General features: G+C 39.7%; 1 protein-coding gene across 6 annotated transcripts in view; it reads right to left on the bottom strand.

Moving 5' to 3' along the window:
- The window catches only part of CRIM1 (cysteine rich transmembrane BMP regulator 1), a 249767-nt gene that overhangs the window by 40395 nt on the left and 188271 nt on the right, over window positions 1-21101 (bottom strand). For all 6 annotated transcript variants that reach the window (XM_053302986.1, XM_053302971.1, XM_053302965.1 and 3 more), the window contains 2 exons: window positions 14604-14732; window positions 2047-2203 (listed from right to left, as the gene is read on the bottom strand). In XM_053302986.1, coding sequence (XP_053158961.1) covers window positions 2047-2203; window positions 14604-14732 — 286 coding nt within the window. The remainder of the gene's footprint in view (window positions 1-2046; window positions 2204-14603; window positions 14733-21101) is intronic.

Below are 21101 nucleotides of genomic sequence, written 5' to 3'. Positions count from 1 at the left end.
GATTATCTAGACCCATTTCATACTGGCTTTCGGGTGGGTTATGGGGTGGAGACTGCCTTGGTCAGCCTGATGGATGATCTCCAATTGGGAATTGACAGAAGAAGTGTGACTTTGTTGGTTCTTTTGGACCTCTCAGCGGCTTTCGATACTATCAACCATAGTATCCTTCTGGACTGTCTGAGGGGGTTGGGGCTCTACTTTGAAGTGGTTCCACTCCTACCTCTCGGGCAGGTTCCAGATGGTGTCCCTTGGAGACTGCTTTTCTTCAGAATCTGAACTTTTTATATGGTGTCCCCCATGGCTCCATATTGTCTCCGATGTTGTTTAATATCTACAAGAAACTGCTTGGAGAGATCATCAGGAGATTTGGTGCACGGTGTTATCAGTTTGCTGTGACACCCAAATCTTTTTTCTCCATGTCAACATTATCAAGAGAAGGCACAACCTCCATAAATGCCTGCCTGGAGGTGGTGACGGGCTGGATGAGAGATTACAAACTAAGACTGAATCCAGATAAGATGGAGGTACTTATTGTGTGGGGTAAGAACTCGGGAGATGATTTTGATCTGCCTGTTCTGGATGGGGTCACACTTCCCCAGAACGAACAGGCACACAGTCTGGGGGTCCTTCTGGAAATAAACCTCTCCCTGATATCCCAGGTTGAGGCAGTGCCCAGAAATGCCTACTATCAGCTCTGATTGATATGCCAGCTGCGTCCGTTTCTTGAGATAAATGATGTCAGAACAGTAGTACATCTGTTGGTCACCTCCAAACTTGACTACTGCAATGAGCTCCATGTGGGCCTGCCTTTGTACGTAGTCCAGAAACTGCAGTTGGTTCAGTATGTGGCGGCCAGGTTGTTCTCTGGGTCATCTCGGAGAGACCATATCACTCTTATCTTAAAAGATCTACACTGGCTGCCGATAAGTTTCTGGGCAAAATACCCTAACCCTAAACAGCTTAGACCCTGGGTATTTAAGATAACATCCTCTTTGCTATGGACCACACTGCCCACTGAGATCATCAGGAGAGTTTCATCTGCAGTTGCCACCAGCTCGTCTGATGGATACTCAGGGACAGGCCTTCTCTGTTGCTGCCCTGAGGCTTTGGACTGCGCTCCCTGCTGAAATAAAAGCCTCCCATCCCTTACAATTTAAAAAAAGGCAGTCAAGACACATTTGTTCACCCAGACTTTTAAATTAGATACTGTTTTAAAAGTTTGATGGTTTTTAATAGTTTTAACCTTGTTTTAAATTTTAAATTGTTGTAATGTTTTAACCTTTTAACTTGTTGTTTTTATTGTTTTGTTGTGAACTGCCCAGAGACTTGCATTTTGGATGGTATACAAACATGTTAGTTAAATAGATAGATAGATAGATAGATAGATAGATAGATAGATAGATAGATAAGCAAGTCTATGCTATATTAAAATAGCTGGAAAAAAGTGAGTGAGGCTACTAATAACCTGAAGGACAGTGGAGACACTGACATTGATTCTTTCTAAGTGGAAAAGATGAATAATAATAATTAGTGTTGAGATTTTCTGAAAATGATGGAGTTTACCAATTTAAATGTCCAGAACTATTAAGTGTGTTGGTTCATTCTGAGAAGATGACAGTAAGAGAAACCATTCAGTTTTGTTCACAGCTTTCCCATCATATTCAGCATATTACAGGATCAAAGAAGGTATTAATAGATGAGATTAATGCAATATTTCCTGTCCTCTAGATTCAGTTGCAATCCACATATAAATGTCACAAGAAGTGGAAGAGGTAGAAAACAGTATTCCCAGAAGTCCAAATTCTGTTTTGTTAGGTGGGTAGGAGGAAAGTTTGCATTGTTTTAAATGGGTAATCAAAAGCAATTTCCAAAGTAAATATATAGTGTGCTTCATTCAACACACACATGATCAATCTAATTTATGTACTGATCTTACTTTCATATATATATATATATATATATAAATACAGAACATAAAATGGGCCTTGCATGGTGTTATATACTTATAGATTGTGATAAATATGCTTTAAAAATAAGAATACGTACAAGTATCCAAATGGACAGTACTTGTCACATACTATGGGTTTGCACTTCTTGGGACGTGGACGACACTGACAGATCTTACAGTTGTGGACATCAGTCTGGAAACCGAAGGCACAATCCAAGGAACAACCTGACATGAGGTCAGTACACAACTCATCTCCTGTGAAGAACACATTAAGCTTAGCAAAAACTGGTAATTTAGCTCAGAAACAAAATGCAGAGACAAGCAGAATACTTTCACAATTCCTTTATGATTTCTGCCCTTCTGTCTTAATTGCCCCAGGTATATGTACACAAACACCAGTGCAAAGGTTTAATTACAATCATATTTAAGTCTATTCCAGTCTAGTACTATGAAATATGCTCAATGGAAGTTGCATCCTATAAACCAGGTGTTTCATTACACACAATCTTTCTATGCTTTTTGATAATGTATTATAATAGTGGAAGTGTAATAATCTAAAGCGTATCTGAGAATCTATCATTTATGAAGCAGCTTCTCAATTCACGTATAACATCTTTTATTTAAAAATGCTACATAACAAAAGAATTAACATAAATGTAGACAACTGGAAAAGATACCAACAGAATCAGATGGAAAAAAATAACTAAATTGCCTTTTATGGAACCAGTAAATGAGGATAAAGCCACAATTCAAAGGCATTTATGCATAAGGGAGCTATCTATGCAGCTGGGATCTTCTTTGCCAACTTCTGTGCTACAAATCCCAATTACAAAGAGCAAAGTGTAGATTAAAAAACCTAGGGATTTGCTCAAACTGCAATTCAGCTTCCGAATCAAGACACAATCCCTTTAAAATTGAGGGCTTACCCGGCCCCTTTAACACAGAGAAGAGAAGGTCCATCCCTGCTCCTCTTCCACTCGCCACCACTGCCCTACTTTTGGTGCTCCCCCCAGCTATCAGCACATGCTGCTGCTGCTGCTCTCCCCTAGCTTGCATAGCTCCAGCACACACATGGTCTCTGTGCATGCATGGCGGCTGTGTGGGGGCGGGGGGGGGGAGAGCGTCACTGGCGTGTGCTGGTAACTAGGGGGAGTGCCGCCAGTATGGCAATGGTGGTGAGCAAAGGAGGAGCAGGGATGGACCTGCTCTCCTCTGCATTAAAGGGGCTGGGTACGCCCTCGATTTTAAAGGGGTTGTGCTGCAATCTGGAAGCTGATGTTTTGGCACATCCCTAAAAAATCAGTTTTCTGTTCAGATCTGGATCCTGCTGTAGAGAGAATATTAAAGAAAGCTCTGACTGCATGTGCAACTCCCTTAACTACATGTAAATAGCTTTGTTCTATTGCAGCTAAGGAACTGAAGGAAGCTGCCTACAGGTACACTGATTAGGCTAATTACTAGTTACTGGTGAAATCAGCAGGAGTTCCATGCGATACATTTTGGGCATGAGAGCATTTCAGCTCTGAAATTGCTATGAAGTAATACTCCAAAGAAGTCTTGCATTCTTAGAGCCAACTGACTGAAGTTTACACAAAGAACATAATCACAGTTATCGAGAATATTTTCAAAGTACTGAGGAGAATCATAAAAGCAAATGCTAACATTTATGTCACAAATGCACTTAGTTGGTTACACAATAAGTAGTAACTTCTTAATAATGATTTTAAAAAACCCACATGGCCAAGAATTTTAAAGATAATGCTTAAGCAAAAAGCAGAGATAATGTAAGGGAATTCAAGGAAAAGGGAAGGCGACAAAAGAGGAAGGCTAAAACACGTAATAGGAATAAAGAAGCAATACAATATTGAAAACCTTTCCTATTTTGGCAGAAATTTCAAAGTATCAAAATGAATCCTCATAGGGATTCATTATGAGGAAAAGTTATTAGATACCAAACAGTTTAAACAAAAATTCCTAAAAAATAAACTGAGCACCCACTGCCTTGCAGGTGTATGGGGTGTGTGTGTGTGGGGGGGGGTAGTTGGCACATGGGGTGCCACTAATTCCCCATCCACCTGCAAGGCAGTGGGGTACTCAGTTTATTTTTTATGAATTAGTGTTTAGACTCTTTGCTGTGTAATGAATCCTCATAGTGATTCATTATGAGGAAATGTTATTAGACACCAAAGAATCTAAACACTCAAAAATAGTGACTGCACATTTTGCTTCATAGCTCCACTTCTACAAGGACTAGAACTTCGCTTTCTTTTCTTTTTTCTAATTAAAGCTGGGGTTCCATGTTAAGGTTAGGGATAGGGCAGCCTCAAATCCCCATTATCCCCTATGGCAGAAATATACAAAATCAGTAAAATCTAAACAAAACAATAAAAAATCAACCATGCCCCACTGCCTTGAAATTTCAGAGGTAGGTGGCGCCCATGAGGCCCTACCCAATTTGGTACCCCCTGGACCTTTAAAAGTTGCTTGAATCTATTTGAATCCAAATCACATCTAATCAAACTCAAATTGAATCTGATCAGATATGAGTTTGCAGATTTGAGTCTGAATTGAATCTGGCTGATTCAATTTGACCTTGAGTTGCAAAAACTGATTCACGCAAATCCCTAAACAAAACATTTTGTTGATACTGGTTGATATGTTCCAAAGCATAATGTGGGTTGCATAAAAAGCATAACCTGGCAAGGACTGAACAAGAGGGCGGAACCAGTACTGCTGACTCTTGCACGATCACATGTTGAGCAAATACTCCCATGGAAAATAATGGAAGCATCACATAACATGTGATCGTGCAAGAGTACTGCACTGTTGCTAGGTGATTTAGAGGTCTGCTGCGGTGTGGGCAGGTCTGATGTGGGAACACCCACATCATGCTGTGGAACACGTCAGTAAATATCTCCTGAACATAAGAACTGGTCTGGATCAGACAAATCTAGTGCCAGTCAAAAGCTTAAGACACCTATCGACTGTTTGCTTGTTCCTGGTATCTGGTAAGCAGGGGTACACGGCACCTCAGGAGAAATTATCTGTTTAGTATCATGTCCAATAGCCATTGATAAATCTATGGTTTTTCTAACCCTTTTTAGAAGGTACCTAAGCCAAGGACGTTAGAAATGTTAATTAGAAATGTTAAACACAAAGCATTTAAATGTTGAGCCTGACTAGTTAGCAATTTCAGTAAAAGTTCAAATGACCTGGTTTGATCACTCAATTGATCATTTTATCTTCCTGCTTATTGCCTGCAAAATCTCATAGCTAGTTTTCAAAAACTGATAACCAACGTGATGTTGCTAACACTATCAAAACATGGACAATTTCCATAGCAACAACAGTAGAACAGAACTTATGTACGCTAGTGCCCCATGCATTTTTAACTATGCATAACAGAGTTGGTTATAATGTGGACAATAGGTGCAAACCCCTGCTAACTTGACAAAGAGGCACCTCTGAACATGGTGATTCTCTTTATTTAGCAGGGGGAGAGTAACTGGCCCTCTCTACCCCCAGCTAGTACCTCCAGTGACTGTTGCTGGTGTCTGTCTTGTGTTTCTTTTTAGATTGTGAGCCCTTTGGGGACAGGGATCCTTCTTATTTATTTATTAGTTCCCTGAGCCATTTTTGGAAGGGCGGTATAGGAATCGAATTAAATAATAATAATAATAATAATAATAATAATAATAATAATAATAATAATTTAAAAAAAGGACATAAACTAAAATGTAGGTTTTTTTGCAATCAGAAGCTTCTGGTGTATTTCCCCCCTTTTAGCCTCACAGAGATTATACTGTATACTCATGTATACTTATATATGATATATTACAGCAGATGTAAATCTACCTTCTCTATCCCAAATGTTCTTAATAATTCATCCTTGCAATAATGGATTTTTAAAAAACCAAATATATAATGTGAGCAGAGCCATTTGTGCATTTGCACACATTCTTCATGCAGAATGAAAATCCTGGACCACTTACTTCAACAACTGGTTATTGAAGCTTGCAACCCAGGAGGAGGAAGAGGAGGCTTTCTTCAGCTCCACAGACAGCTACAGGCCTCCATTGCTTTTGGAAACCAATAAATGATGGAAAAAAGTTTCAGGTTCCACCTAGCCTGGAGGAAATGGAATGACTGCTTGAATTTTTAGCAGAAGGGTCTTTTAAAGAGCTCAGGCAAGGAAAGAGAGTCATTTGAAACTCAACAATGAGACTTTGAAGAGGATGAACAATTACCTCCATTGTCAATTGGTTGCATGTGCCCTGCCAAATCCCTAGAGGATTCTGGAGCCCTTGTTTTAAAAAAAATAAATTCAATTGTTATCTGAGGAAAAGTACTGATTTCTCATTACTTTCATAGTACAGCATGAACTGCATCTTCTGATACTTTTTCAGAATTTGTTTGTTCTTTCCTTCCTCACATACTGAAATTCTAATCAAATTTCTAGAACACCACTTCAGTAATAAAGGGTGCACAGAAGGAACTACTCTAAAGCATGTATATAGCAAAAAATCTAAAGTAGATGATGAAAATCTTCTCTGGGTTTGCTCAGACATAGTATACTATCAGTACTTGATCATCCCTGTTCTCGTGTACTTCCCCTTCCTTCATTGCACCACACACAATCATTAGGGATGTGCGAATCGTTTCGAATTCAAACCAAGGTGGTTCGAATTCGAACCGAACCAGCCATCAGGTTCGAGCTGCAGGTTCAAATTCGAACCAAACCAGGGGGTGGTTCGATTTGAACTGGTTCGAACCGGTTCGGACATCCAAAAATTGGTAGGATGGTAGCTGGCACCCACGGCTACCTGCCACCCAAACCCTGAAGCAATCGGACAGTCCTACGATTTTTAATGAATATTTGAAATATTTTTAATTATTTTTCTCATAGAGTATAATGGGACCAGAACCAGTCCATATCCCCTATTGTGGAGCACCTAGGGGCACAAAAGCGGGGTGGGTGGTAGACAGACAGGAGTGCCTACCACCCACAAAATCCCAAGGCAATTGGACACTCCTCTGATAATTGGTGAATTGTTAAAGTATTTTTGAATTCCTCATAGGGAATAATTAGGATTGCAGCAAATGTATAGCTTCACGTCGGGGGGAAAGGGGTGTTGTAGGGTGGAGTGTGGTGGGTGGTAGTTCCTAGGGTGGGCAAGGAAGCTATCAGAATTATTTGAAAGGAATTGGGCAAAGGGATGATTTTAAAGTGATTTTTGAAGTTTACGCATCTTTAAGGTTTTTCTCCATAAAGAAGCATGGAGGTGTCAGCAAATGTATAGCTTCACGTCAGGGGCAAAGGGGTAGCCTAGAGCAGAGTGTGGTGGGTGGTAGTGCCCAAGGGGGGCCAGGAAGCTATCAGAATTATTTGAAAGGAATTGGGCAAAGGGCTGATTTTTAAGTGATTTTTGAAGTTTGTGTGTCTTTAAGGTTAGCAGCAGCGAGTGGATTCATGGTTTGTTGTTGAAAATCTTATATGCTACCAAAGAATCTACACTCAGAAAACTTCAGAAACAACAGAACCCAGTACCCCATGGGTTAGCAACCCATGGGGGTGGTTGGCACCCTCTTTGCACTAGACCACCACTCCCTCTGGGCCACCCCAGCACCCCACAAGTGGCTTTAAGGTTTTTCTCCATAAGGAGGAATGCAGGTTTCAGTAGCCCCATAACTGCACTTGGGGGGTGCTGGGGTGGCCCAGAGCGAGGGTGCCAACCACCTCCATGGGTTGCTAACCCATGGGGTACTGGGTTTTGTTGTTTCTGAAGTGTTCTGAGTGTAGATTCTTTGGTAGCATATAAGATTTTCAACAACAAACCATGAATCCACTCTCATCTGCTAACCTAAAGACACATAAACTTCAAAAATCACTTAAAAACCAGCCCTTTGCCCAATTCCTTTCAAATAATTCTGAAAGCTAACTGGCCCCCCTTGGGCACTACCACCCACCACACTCTGCTCTTGGACACCCCTTTCCCCCCGACGTGAAGCTATACATTTGCTGACATCGCCATGCTTCTTTATGGAGAAAAACCTTAAAGTCGCGTAAACTTCAAAAATCACTTAAAAATCAGCCTTTTGCCCAATTCCTTTCAAATAATTCTGATAGCTTCCTTGCCCACCTTGGGAACTACTACCCACCACACTCCACTCTAGGGCACCCCTTTCCCCCCGACGTGAAGCTATACATTTGCTGCAATCCTCATTATTCTCTATGAGGAATTCCAAAATAATTTTAAAATTCACCAATAATCAGAGGAGTGTCCGATTGCCTTGGAACTTTGTGGATAGTAGGCATCCCTGGTTGTCTACCACCTACCCCACTTTTGTGCCCCTAAGTGCTCCACAATAAGGGATATGGGCTGGTTCGGGTCCTATTATACTCTATGAGAAAAACAATTAAAATATTTCAAATATCCATAAAAAATCATAGGGGTGTCTGATTGCTTCGGGGTCTGAATGGTTGTTGGCACCCATGGGTGCTCCACAATAAGGAATAATGGGCTGGTTGGAGTCCTATTATATTCTATGAGAAAAAAATAAAAATAATTTTCAAAAATTCATAAAAGATCGTACGAGTGTCCGATTGCTTTGGGGTTTGGGTGGCAGGTACCCCTGGGTGCCAGCTACCATCCTACCAATTTTTGGTTGTCTGAACCAGTTTGAATCGGTTCGAATTCTAACCGAACCAGGGGGAGGTTTGAGCAAAACCAAAACCGGACCACCCCCTCCTGCTTCGAACCTGGTTCGAATTCGAACCGAACTGGGCAAACCGGTTTTGTGCACATCTCTAACAATCATATATATCTGTACATAACAAAAGCAATTAATAAAGTTCTCCAACTTCTGAGAACTTTATCAACTGCTTTTTTGATGTGCAAGCATATGACTGTATGTCAGACAATATGGAGATCAGCAAATAATTCTTTTCTAACACCTATATAGATCTTAATTATTCAAACTATAATCCCATTTTTAAATATGAATATATAAGATTTAATTTTAATGACTGACATCCTAATGCAGCAAGAACACAATGGGAGCTTCATACTTGCAGCAGGAGGCTGCTCTTAAAACAATGCCACTGTGTCTGTGTGTGGTGGCGGGGGAGGCGGTGCGGAGCGATTCTCTGCTATGGAAGTGCTCTGTGCCTCCTGAAAATATGTCAAGGGTTTCATGGCCCTCATGGACATATTTTCAGAAGGCACAGGGCACTTCCAGAGGCAGAGAAAATTGCTGAAAATCACCTCCCTTCCACACATAGGTGCAATGGCAAAGCCTCTGTCTGCATTAAGAGCAGCCTCTTGATGAGAGTATGCAGCTTCCATTGTGTCCTCAATGTGTCAGAATGTTAGTCAATAAAATAAAAGGCAAAGGTAAAGCTTCTGTCTGCATGTGCAACACCAGTGGGGAAGATTCCCTTCAAGGGATCATCTTCCTGGTACATCCATGCCGTCTTAGGATGTTGGCCACTGTTTGAGCACTAATGTTTCAATGCTATTTAGCTGTTTAAAGCATGATATGCCTTACAGAGCTGGTGGGTTTTAGACACAATAATGGCATAGATGTTTCCAAAAGTAGGATCAGATGTACAGATTCTTACTATTAAACAGTAGTGAAAGGCATATTTTTATTTCAAACTCTTAATGTGCTACCATTCTGTATTAGTAGAATATTTTACACCACTTCAATGATGATTTCTGCATAACACAAAATAGTGCCCAAATGTGAATAATGAAAAGTTTATTACAATGAAAGGTTAAATACAAAGCACTCACAAAACTCTGACACATATTTCCAAGGTATTTGGAGACAAATAAGGAGTATTCAAGATTAAGAACAGCCCTGCTGGATCAGGCCCAAGGCCCATCTAGTCCAGCATCGTGTTTCATACAGTGGCCCGTCAGATGCCACCGGAAGCCCACAGACAGGAGACGAGGGCATGCCCCCTCTCCTGCCACTACTCCCCTGCAACTGGTACCCAGAGGATTCAAAATGCTATTAATAGAGCAAGCAAGCCAAGTATTCTCCAGCTTTAAGCAATGGCCAGACTGAGACTTCCTTAGTTCTAACAATGTGACAGCATCATGTACTTTCAGGCAATTCCTTTTGAATGGAGCTTGTAGCTACCAGTTCTTCTGCCCCTACAGGTTGTAGTCTCAATTTTTATGGGCAGTCAGCTTGCAACAGCTCTGATTGTAAGTTTTTTGCAGTTGCTGTTGGGATTGCCATGGGGTACAAAAAAAATTATTTAGCTGGAAGATGAAAATGTAGGGTTTATCAACAAAGTAAAATATTAACAAATGACTGGGCTCAAACAGCATCCATTCAAGAGTCCTTTAAAAATGCAAATAAGAAATTGCTGATTGCCTAGGAATAAGAAAGGCACTTCCTTTTATTGGACTGCATTCTATTAGGTGAGCACAAGTTTTTCCAGAGGAAGTAGCTCAAAAATGCTCAATTCTCACCAAAAAATATTCAACACATGTGTCACTACATCTCCTTTTTGTGTCTCAGTTTTCCGTCAAGCAGAGTTCGTTTGCTTCAATAAGAGACTGCCTCAGAGAAGTAGTATCTACCATGATTTCAGAAATAAAATCAATAGCTGAAACAAAGTTAACAGCATCTCTTTAGGAACTTAGAACCCCAAATTCTTTTGTTTATGGAGGGATGGATTCTTTTGTTTATGTGTAACCTGACAATAAACTAATCAAATATGAAGAAGAGAGCGCTAGAATTGTACAGTCATTGTAGTCTTCAGGATACTTTATTTCGATTGTATGAAAATAAAAAAGAAAACTACAGTCCTAACTGATGTTGAACTAAACAACAGTAGAAGCAGCAATAGCTAACACCACGTTTATAACTAACCATTAATCAAAAAGATAAGCACTACACACACTGATAGCAAAGAAACCAGTTTCTTCTTAAGACTTTTAAGTGCACTTTGTTTACAGACAGAGTCTATGTCTATTAACCCTTAAAATAATGGCTCCAAGCCAAAAACATACAAGGGATAGATTAGTATGTGTCATAGGGCCATTCCCCCCCCACACCTGCCACCCTTTTCTACATAGCAGTACCTTCTGCTGCATCTCATGCTGTTTGTTAATTCACAAGTTTAAAGAAAAGCCTTTGGTGCAAAGAATGGTGTTGCCGCTCAAATGTGATGGAGAATTCTGAATCTTCCTGCACAATCCTTTCAACGTGCATAAATGGCCCCACTTTTAAGAGGTCCATTGTAGTGTAGCTGATACAACTATTGGACGTAGACTAGGCAGACTCAGGTTCATATCACCACTCATTTGTAAGTCATCCTTAAATTGAGAATTGTAATGCCCAACATGTTATTGTGAAAGGAAAATAACTGTAACTAGCTGTAACTGTAACTACTGTAACTAGCTGTAACTAGTACTGTACTGTACTGTACTGTAACTAGCTGTAACTACTTAATATAGCTCTGACAGTCTACAACATGGATGTGTCATAACGGTGCAAGATTTACATATGTAGCTGACAAACAATCTCAAACAGTAAAAAAACCTATTAGATAAAGTTAGCAAAAATACAAATTAAAACAAAAACCACAAAATGAAGTTTAATGTTCTTTTCCGTTTTCAATGGAGCTGCAGACTTAAAGCTCTTTAAATAGTAGGGAAACACCACCCATCCTGTGGCATTAACAGTGATTTTAAATGTACATTTGACTTTTTCCAGCCATTGAGAACCACGTATTCAACCAGCTGAAGAACAGATATATAACATCCTCCACCACACTCCACAAATGGAATATGATGGTTGCATAATTCCTATTTTTCTAAGTGGGTCTCCCAACTAAGCTACACTGAAACAGAAGTTGTGAAGTAGCAGTGCTTCAGTGCACTTCAAATATTATACATGTACAACTCTGGTAGTTATTCAACCAAGGACCCATTTTCACTTTCTAGGGGCAGGATTACAGAAATAATCATGTTCTGCTAGATCTACACTATAACATTGGAATTTATACTCATTACAGTGATTCTTGCTGACAATACCTGTTAGGTAGAAATAATTCTATCAATTTTTAATATATGGCAGAAATGCTAATGAACAGTTTTCCAACTTATATGTATTTCTGAAAGATTTTCAGATTTAGCTACCAGAAACAACGTGACATATTAATTGTACAGCACCACAATGAAGTAAAAATGTCAAATGCTAATTTACGATGTTGTCCCTCACTATCTATTTTTAAGAAGTTAAAGGAGCATCATATGCCACAAAGTTAAAATATGAAATTGCAGTTTTTCTACTAGTGAAATCAGTCGATCTTTTCCTTAGGCTAACAGGAATGTTAACTGCCCAGTGAAGGGCACTCCATGAGAATGGGGGAGGGGAAAACAAAAGGAGTTCTAATTGTGGTGTAACGTTTGAAGGAAATAAAAATTGGAATGATAGCAGGGTAGGATGAGATGATGACATAGGAAATTCAAGGATCTTCCTGATCTTATGAGGGACTAGAAAGTCTGAAGAGGAGAAGGATTTGGCTAGACAGTTAATTACATTTCCTCTTGCTTGAGGCTTACAGATGCCAAATCTGCCAAAAGCTCTCTCAGGGCTGGAAGGAAAAGAAGTGCAGGACTAAGTACAATTAGTCCTGTTGCACTCACCTGTAATAATGGCAGATAAATGTATGATATACTTGTTTGTACTTTTTGTAAAAGTCTGATACAACATGTTTAGCTACCATTTCATATTTTGATATCCAAAACTCCTTTCACCGATGGGTTATCACTGATATTCTTAGCTCCTTCAAATATTTCACAATGGAAGGTATTGCTACATACAGTACTGGCTAAACTTAAACTGATACAAAGTCGCACCTTACACTAAGCTTCACAAAGAGACTTGCCCCTGCAGTGTACTCACCTGGTTTGTGGTAGGTGTATCTTTAAAATAAAAAATCACCACCAGTTTCTGATTGGCAGAAACTGTTTTCTGTTGTCAATCATTTTAATTTAGAATGAAGCAGGAAATGACCCCAGAGTTGTAGAGTTATTTTGCCTCATTCTAAACAAAATTTAAAAAGGCAATTGACAACAGTTAGCAATCAGAAAGTATGGTGATGGTGAAAAAGGGAAAGAAAAAAAAGTCCCCACACCACCATCACTCTCTCTCTTTAAAATTTCCAGTTGTTAATGGCAACCAGGTGAATGGTTAAGGGCATCATGGCATTACTGTTAATACAACCAGTTTCCAAAATAACAGAATCCTCATTGTTTGCTTTACATTGTTCTTCACTGAGACCTAACTCCAAATGTGAAAATCCCAAAAGAAACACTTCTTAGCCTTTAAGTCATGTAATGTTTCCTCTGGACTTTTGATGCCAGGATTTAAACTAGAGTTTATTTTATCTCACTTCAAATTGTCTCAGAAAGAGATTCTGGCTTGGAGAAACTAAGGAAGGTTTCTGTTACTAAGACTTTGGTGAACCCACAACCATTTGATGTCGAGGTTCTCTTCAAACTCCTGGAGGATGAGGCAACGGTTACCCAATAAGTAACCATTTGGGTTGTGCTTCAGTGCATCTGAATTCTGAAGCTGAATAATCTGCAACATCCCTTTGGAAGCATGTGGAGGCAGCTGCTCCCACATGGCCGTATTCGCACAGTACTGCACACTTCTGGTGTGGAGGGAACTTCTTTGTGGAAAGCAGAGCCTGTACTGCCCCAATGACAGCTGGGACAGTACACAGCAAGAGATACACACAGTGAAACGTGTAGGGCAGGGTTTCTTAACCTTGGGCCCCCAGATGTTGTTGGACTACAACTCCCACCATCCCCAGACATGGCCTTTGTGGCTGAGGATGATGCGAGTTGTAGTCCCACAACATCTGGGGGCCCAAGGTTAAGAAACCCTGGTGTAGGGGATAGACCTTTCCTTATGTAGAAACCCTGGTGTAGGGGATAGACCTTTCCTTATGCCTGACAAGACTATATCTCCCAGCACTCATCTCCTGCTGTGCCTCACATGCCAACTTAGTTGTTGCTGGGGTAATACAGGAATCTGCTTCCCATAAATAAGCCCAGCTTCCACACTGGAAGCATTCAGTGTAGATAGTGGCTGCCTCCATGCAGTTCCAACGAGGTGGTATGGATTATTTGGATTCAGACACACTGAAGCACTGCCCTAGAAACCATACAGAATGTATGAACATATTTTTAAAAAAATACTTCATGGGCACAGAGATACTGATTATATCTGGAAATCAGAATCAAAAACAAAAAGCCTTTTTTTGGTTAATTCAAATAACTAAATACTTTTGAAGCCAAATAGTTTATAAAATTATAATGGTATTAGGCAATACCTAAAAATTGGTTCTAACTACAACACCTGTCAAAAACGCAGTTAGAAATATATTTATATTTCATCAGTTTTTCTTGAAAGGTCATTATATCCCTGAAAGCCGATTTCTTTTGTGGAAGAACTGATACACAATCAACCACAGGGTAGTAGTAAGGTGAATCTATACCAATGAGGTGAATCTATACCAAGGAGGAAAAATAATGTCAATTTGCTCAAATAACTGGAAGCTGTATTTTTAGGCCACAGATATTCTTTGGAAGCAAAAGTTCAAGATCGTTTGCATACTCACTTGTTTTGCATTGGCAGATACGGCAACCATTTTGGTCTACTTTGAAGCCATAGATACAATCTTTCTCTGTTATTGTACAGTTCACCAGAGGATAACATGTGGGTGGGCCAATGGTGATGTAAGTTGGTTCTAAGGGAAAAAAGGAATAATTTGTTACAATACACACAATTTTATAATATTATATATTAGAAAAATCATGTTACATTCTGAAAAAAGTTTTTTTAATGGAAGTTCTTGTTATTCAAACATGTTAAGTTATGGAAATTCCCAGCTGCAAGCAACCAGTCAACTCATAACATAGGAGCCAGTAGTGTAGCAAGGCCAGACGGGGGTCTGTGTTCATGGTCTCCCCTGGAGGCAGTGTGCTCCCCCACTCACAATTGGCAGCACCTTGTTGCCACTGCTGCTCCTGCTGCCCACTGCTAGTTGGGGTGCCTCGCCACCACTCGCTACCCAGTTCCCAGGCCAGTAAGAAGCTAGTAGGCCCCATTCTGAAGAACGAGACCTTACCACTTCTTACCAGATTGTGAGCCAGCTGGCAAGCAGCAACAGGAGTGGCAGCAGGCAGTAGCATGGGACCGCAGGCAGCAGCAGAAGGGGGAGGAGAGTGAAGTGGTCCCCCAGACTCTGGACAGCTCATGTTAGGAACATAGGAAGCTGCCATATAGTGAGTCAGATCATTGGTCTATCTAGCTCAGTATTGTCTACACAGACTGGCAGCAGCTTCTCCAAGAAATCTGTCAGCCCAAAATCTCTGTCAGCCTTATCTTGGAGATGCCAGGGAGGGAAATTGGAACCTCAAATGCTCTTCTCAGAGCAGCTCCATCCCTTAAGGGGAAGATCTTAACAGTGCTCACACTTCTAATCTCCCTTTCATATGCAACCAGGGCAGACCCTGCTTAGCTAAGGGGACAAGATCAGCTCTCCTCCCTCTGTTATTTGGACATGTCTGAAAAATTATAGCTCCACCCCTGACAGGAGCAGGTAATTGTCTACACCACACTGGCCATCTGCTCTGAGCCTTGAACCTGAGCTTTGACTTGCTGCTCTTGTGTTGCAGCTACTTTTCTTGCCATCTGCTCTTTAGTAGGCAACTGAGGATTTGGCTTTGCCAATGCCATAATTCTTCTAAAAAAATAAAAATAAAGGTGGTAACTGCTGCTTTGTAAGGTACCCAAGTGTGAATTTGAACTACAAACCTTCTATAGAACTGGAATCCTACTCTATTTTTCTACAGACACCTTGAATTAACTTCAGCTTGAAATCAGATTAATCCCATCTCCTAAACAGACCTCACCAAGATAATGAATTATTCAAGGATACTGAAAGATCATCAGCTTCAGATATCAATACATGTATGGATTACACAGGTACGCTTGTGGAAACGACAACCAAGTAACTTCTTTTAAAATCTTAACTGGAACTTAAGTACCATCAGTAAGGAAGTAGATTTTATTGGTTCAGTTTATTGTGCTGGAGACACAGGATTGCATCGGCTTGCTCTACCCATAACGTACATCACTCTAGCCTCTAGACCAGGGGTGGGGAACCTTGGCCCTCTAGCTGTTGTTGAACTACAACTCCCTGGGAATGGTGGGAGTTGTAGTTAAAAAACAGCTAGAGGGCCAAGGTTCCCCACCCCCTCTCTAGATTGCCTTTTGATGGTTATAACATTTGCATAGGCTACAAACAAAGCCTAACATTTGTATGATGGTTAATAACTGTGTTCAAGTGTATGTGCATAGACCTAAGTGCGATGTATGGACCCCATGTGACAGGCATACCTGTTGGAAAAGGCAGGTGCAGTCTCATTTTCATAGCATGCATAGCCTCTACATCTTAACTAGACTTTTATGAAATAAATTCACTAAGGTGACAGTTTTCAAGTTCACTTGGTAAATTTCTAAACCACCACAAATAGCAATATTTAAGCATTTCACATAGGATCGTATCTGCAAGAGAGCTAGGCCATTTTTCACTTGATGTTTGCACTTATGCATGCACTTTTGAATATAAAATACATTTATACGCTGCCATGTATGATGAGTGCATACGTTTGTCTCACCATAATTGCTTCTACAATGCACAAGGGGATCAACTGAGCATTTTGTTAACACCAACTATTCCAAATCCATTCATTCTAAATGTGGCAGTTTCTATGTATGTAATGAAAAACCCTGCCAAGGACATCATGCTAGCACTCAAGAAAGTTGAGTTGAAGTTTTTTAAAGAGAAAAAATAAGCATATGGTACATGCTTAAAATATTAGCGATCAGTAATTTTTAAAGCAGCTTCTGTCACTAGAATCCTTTGAAAGAGTTATTGCAAATTTTAAATTCAGGGAAAAATAAGTAAGGTTCACTGAACTGATAAATTTGTGTAGGGTTTGTGAATTCCATTAGATCTATCACAGAGACACCACTAAGTGTTGCCAATAGTGGCAGTAAATTAGTGAAACTGTTATCACTCAGGAAGCTCTCTTGCTTATGCTCCCTGTAATTATTGTAACAGATAACTACTGAAATACCTCAAGCATTTTAGTACAATATTAGAATAATCCCTTCAGATCTTAAAGGAGTTTGAAATGTCGTTGTGTTGGGTATCTAAGCTGGCAGACTGATTCCATGAAGAACAGCTTACAGCCTAAACAGCAACTCATTATTTTGTAATGGTGAGGGAAAGCAACATTTTTTTATTATGCAAACGAGTAATTAAAACAGTGTTACAACAGCGTTATGCTAGAATTTCAATAACCTAAGAGTAAAAAGGCTTCTGGAAGAGTATCTGAAATGAAGTTATGAAACTGAAATGTTAGATAGCTAAAAACACATCAAGTCGCTTGTGATAGAGCTTTCTGAGCCAATTTACATGGAGGTTAGGCTCATGACAAATGAGGTTTTGCAAAATAAAGCACATATTTTCTCTCACAGTAAATGCTAGACCAGTGTATGAAAGTAGTTCCATCTTAACTTTAAACTTGTAAGATACTGCAGTCTTTGTTACTTTACGGAGGGGGTGGTCAAATCCTGCTGAGACAGATCAGTGTTATTTGGGGACATTTAACCAGAAATCTTATTTTCTAAAAATAAAACAAAAAGAATAGGAACTTTCTACTATAGGACCACTAACTCATGTTAATGTAACAAAAATCTTTTGAGTACCAGTCTATCTGCCCTTGGCTGAGCAAGTTTTCTATCAACAGAAGAAGTGTCATCTACGATGAGGAATGGGGGCAGAGTAGCTGCTTTCAGAGCAATGAGAAAGCTTCTCTAAGTATTGAAATAGGATCAAAAAGACATGTTATGATTTTTAGGTAACTACAGGTGCCATTACAATTTGCAGGATTGGGCGTGGATAGGAGCGCTCATAAAAGCTCACTTCAAAGAAGAGGTGAGCTTTGTACGTGCCTGCATTCTTTCCCAACTAAGATTTAAAATCAGAGCTGGAGAAGAATTCTCAGGTTACCCTTGCTTCCACCTCGATCCCCCTCCAAATCCCTGCCCTTTTCAGCTAAACTCTCCCAGTTAGCCAGGACTGTGGTGGCTCTCTTGCTGATGGAAGGGGAAAGGCAGAAAATTTGATACCTTCCTCTTTTGACATCAGAGAGAAAGACCTCAGTGGCTGCCAGGGGCTGCAGCTTCCCAAGACGCAACTGCAATGGCCCTCCTCTGTGAGAAAATTAGTTTCCACAACAACCACCAGGGTTTTTCTTCCTCCAACATGCTAGCACAGCTTGTAGAGAGCAAAGAGGGAATGATCAGATTGCTCTCCTTTTCTGTTCCAGTGGTAGGAGAGCTGTTGCTAATGTTTCAATCAGATAGGTGAGCTTTGCTGAATGGAAAGCAAATTTGGATTTAAATAACTAAGCTATTTTCTGATTTTTTGAAAAGCAACTTGGCTTATCTTGGAGATAATCTGTTATGAGCTAGGGCCAGCTTACCCATCTCTATATAAAAGATCTTTACTGTATTTTTTAAAAATTATATTAATTTGGAAAACATGTAGCATGTTTGTATTTGATTACAACTATACATTAACATTTATTGCAGAAGATTCTGTAATAGGCTCCAGTGGAAAGATTAAGAAGAATGGATTACAACTGATACTTCTTGGAGATGTGGCAGACAGGGAACCATGCTGAAACGTATTTAGGGTTTATTTTTTAAAAAAAAAAGATATTCCCAGTATATTTACACAGGTATATACGGCTGTTCACAGAGTATCACACATCTTTCCAAGATGATAAAAGAGGAGTTGCAAAAGAACTCGTTCACAGGCTGGTTTGGGGGATATACTTGTAAAGGGGAATCCAGAGAGGATTCCCCTATACTAAGGTGGGGAGGGGCATGAAAGAAAGGGTACTTAGTACCTTCTCACTGCAGGCAGAGGGGGCTTCTGAACAACAGCCCAGGCTACCTGCAGTCCGGTTCAGGCCGCTGCTGAACCAGGCTGCAGCTGGCCCTGGCTGTTCTTCAGGAGACTGGCGGGGTGTGCGTGTGTGTGGAAGAACCCCTGCCTGCAACGAGAAAGTACTAAGTACCCTTTCTTTCACCCCCTCCTCCCCGCTTTAATATAAGGAATGTCCCTTTACTTGTCAAGGGGAATCCTTGCTGGTTCCTATCAGCAACCAGCCCTAGCTGATTCCCATTCTTTCACCAGAATATTCCATTAAATATTACAGTACTGGTATAATGCATGTCATTCCTGGGGTATCCCATGAAAAAATCTGATGGAGCTGACCCCTGGAAAGCGTTCCAGCACTTCCTGTGCTGCCCATGTCACCGCGGGCTACAGCAAAAAAAGAGAGAAAGAGAGAGAGAAAGTATCTTGCTGCCACCAATCAGTGGTAAGCTATCTCCTCTGAAACTTTTGAGGAATTTTGCAACCCAATTTTAAAAAATGTTGGAGTACAGCAAATGAGAGTTTGGTTCGGTTCCAGAATACATCCAGTTATTACAAATGAGAGAATAAACAAGTCTTGAATCAAAACAGCAGCATTAGCTGCTAACAAAGAGATGTTAACTAAATGGAAAGATAAACGCAAACCAAACATAGATACCAGGACCTGGTGCTGTTTCAGTTTTGTCCCCATTCCCCCCATCATTTTATTTTCTTTTTGTCCTGATCTTCTGCTCATTTAATTTCTTCTTTTGTCATCTATATGGATATATGAATGGATGCAAATGTGTGGCTGAATGTATGAAAGATTCATATCAAAATACAAAATTTTTATTAGAGAGAAACTTGAAAAATGTAAAGACAGCGTGAAAAGGAATAAAGTTGAGAATGAAATTGGGATGAACAACTGTATAAAATGTTTCAAATAATTTAGCAGTTTGCATGTTCGTATTCAAGGTTTAAAACAGCTATTGCTGTTAAAAATATACCAATTCTTCACTACCACTTAACTGTGAGTTATTGTGACTGGAAGTCGCTATGACAAACACTGTCAGCAATAACTAATACTGCAGCACAATCTCCCTAGTGCTATATCTTCTTGGCCTGATCCCGATAAACAGACTAGGGACAGAAGTGTATCCGCATGTGCATCATTTGCAGGATCAGGAACCATGGATACCAACTGGATGTGAAATGAATACTGGAATATGAAAACAATAGCTATTTGCACTGTATTGCTTTCAATTCTATGCATATTTCAGTGATTATCCCCATTCAGATTCTGGCACAACTAATCTCTCTCTCTCTCTCTCTCTCTCTCTCACACACACACACACACACACACACACACACACACACACACACACCAATCTAAAGCGCAGTTAGAATGGGATTAAAACATTTGTCTTCTCCAAATGTATATTTCCATTGAAGAGTCCAAACAAATGTTGAAAACTTATTTGTTGTTCTAATAACTCTAGAGATATACATATCAGGAAGTATATTTATACTGTGAATCAGCCAGGGACTTTTTAGTATGGGGCGGTATATAAATGTACTAAATAAATAAATATATGATAAATAAATGTTATGTTTCTACAGATAATTAGCTGAACTTAATTAAAATATAGATATTTGTATATAATTTCACATAAAAGTTACTCTCCTGTATGAAAGGAAAGCAAAATAAATAAAATAAAAATCAATGTATTTCAAAAATACATTGATTTTAAAAATAAAATCAATGTATTTCAAATTTCAATGAAAGATTATCAGCAATACATGAAATCACATATTTCAGTGTGAATGATATGGGATTAGGAAAGTATCTGAAGTTCTCTTTCAGTCCTCAAAATATAAGAGACCCCAAAATATAATTTATTGTTTATTACTAGAGCCATGCTATATATTCTCAGCTGGAACATTTGCAAAATACAATTGACTATAATTTACACACTCTTGAAAGAAAACAGAAGTTTGCCTTGAACAATAAAACAGAACTCCTACAATACTAGGTAGAAATGATTACTGCAGCTACTACTATATAGATAACAACTGTACACCTCCCATATTTTTCAATACATGCCTACCAATTCAACC

Source organism: Hemicordylus capensis, chromosome 1, assembly GCF_027244095.1.
Source record: "Hemicordylus capensis ecotype Gifberg chromosome 1, rHemCap1.1.pri, whole genome shotgun sequence".
Taxonomy (NCBI): domain Eukaryota; kingdom Metazoa; phylum Chordata; class Lepidosauria; order Squamata; family Cordylidae; genus Hemicordylus; species Hemicordylus capensis.
This window is presented reverse-complemented; position numbering and strand designations above follow the sequence as displayed.